Source organism: Trypanosoma grayi, assembly GCF_000691245.1.
Source record: "Trypanosoma grayi strain ANR4 Tgr_139_V1, whole genome shotgun sequence".
NCBI classification, from domain to species: Eukaryota; Euglenozoa; class Kinetoplastea; order Trypanosomatida; family Trypanosomatidae; genus Trypanosoma; species Trypanosoma grayi.
The window spans coordinates 8,383-9,635 of NW_008825758.1; the positions used below are offsets into that span (position 1 = coordinate 8,383).

General features: G+C 61.9%; 1 protein-coding gene across 1 annotated transcript; it reads right to left on the minus strand.

Moving 5' to 3' along the window:
- Positions 1 to 215: 215 nt before the first annotated feature.
- On the minus strand, positions 216 to 1,109 carry DQ04_01391040 (aldose 1-epimerase-like protein; the record flags this gene model as incomplete). The annotated part of the gene is made up of 1 exon (XM_009310655.1): positions 216 to 1,109. One exon carries the CDS (start codon positions 1,107 to 1,109, stop codon positions 216 to 218), a length of 894 nt encoding a protein of 297 aa, XP_009308930.1.
- Positions 1,110 to 1,253: the final 144 nt, after the last annotated feature.

The following is a 1,253-nucleotide window of genomic DNA, read 5'->3' on the forward strand; positions in this document are numbered from 1 at the left end:
CACACACACACACACACACACACACACACACACACACACAGACACATAGCAGCGGAATCTCAACCCCCCACCCGCTCGTTCTTCACCCCCTCACTCCCGATACCCAACTCTTTTGGCCACCCCCCCCCATTCCCCTCCATATCACATCCTCCGCTTCACCTCGCACACATGAGCTTTCCTTCGTTCCTTGACCGCCTCCAAGATGCGTTCGCTCTTCACTTCCGCGGCACGGTCTTGAAGTGGCACACGGTCGTCTCGTCGTACTTCTCCCCCTTCTTGATCAGCGTGCTTGGGAAGGAGGGAATGTGCGGCGAGTTGGGGAAGTACTGCGTCTCGAGGCAGATGCCGCTGTGGCGCTGGAAACGCTCTCCCGGCTCCCCACTGGCGTTCTCTGGCAGGTGGTTCGCCGTGTACACCACCACCACAGGCGATGTGGTCTCCACGCTCATTGAGATGCCACTCTTCGGGCTGAAGATAACCGCCGCCTCACGCAGCGTGGAGTCCCACGTCTCGAGCGCGACGGGGTCGTCGTAGCCACCAGGGTTTCGGCCCTCTTTGCGTGTCTCCTCCATTCCCTCTCCCAGTGGGCGGCACTTACGGTAGTCGTGCGGCGTACCCTCCACTGGCGTCATGCACCCTGTTGGGATGAGGTTCTTCGTCTCCGCCACGTAGGCAGAGTGCAGCTGCAAGTGGTGGTTCACGATGGGCTCCGGCAGGCGGCGCGGCGCCGACGGGACGCCGTTGAGGTTCCAGTACGCGTGGTTGCAGAGGTTGATGTTCGTTGCGTCAACGGGTGTGGCGTCAGACAACACCGCCTGGAAGTTCCACTTGAGCGTTGCGGGTTTATTCTTCAGAATGGAGTACGTTGCCGTGACGAACAGCTCGCCTGGGAAGCCCTGGTCGAGATGGGGCGAGATGAGGTGGAAGGAGATGCCGATCTCATCCTCGCCATCGACTAGGATGTACTTCCACGGCCGCTTCGAGAAGCTCTCCGGTCCACCGTGCAGCGTTGTCGTGCCCTCGTTCTGGAGCAGCTTGAACACCTTCCCATCAACCGTGAGCTCACCATTCGCGATGCGGCCAGAGTAGCGGCCACACGTGCGGCCCATGTAGGACGTGTCCCCCGCGAACTCCTCCGGTGCGTCGTGGCCGAGCGTCAACTCCACCCACCCATCGGCGTCGCTGACCGGCTCGCCGATGAGGTGCGGGGCGCGGTACTGCACCGAGGTGAGCGTGGCGCCTGTAGTGAGCAA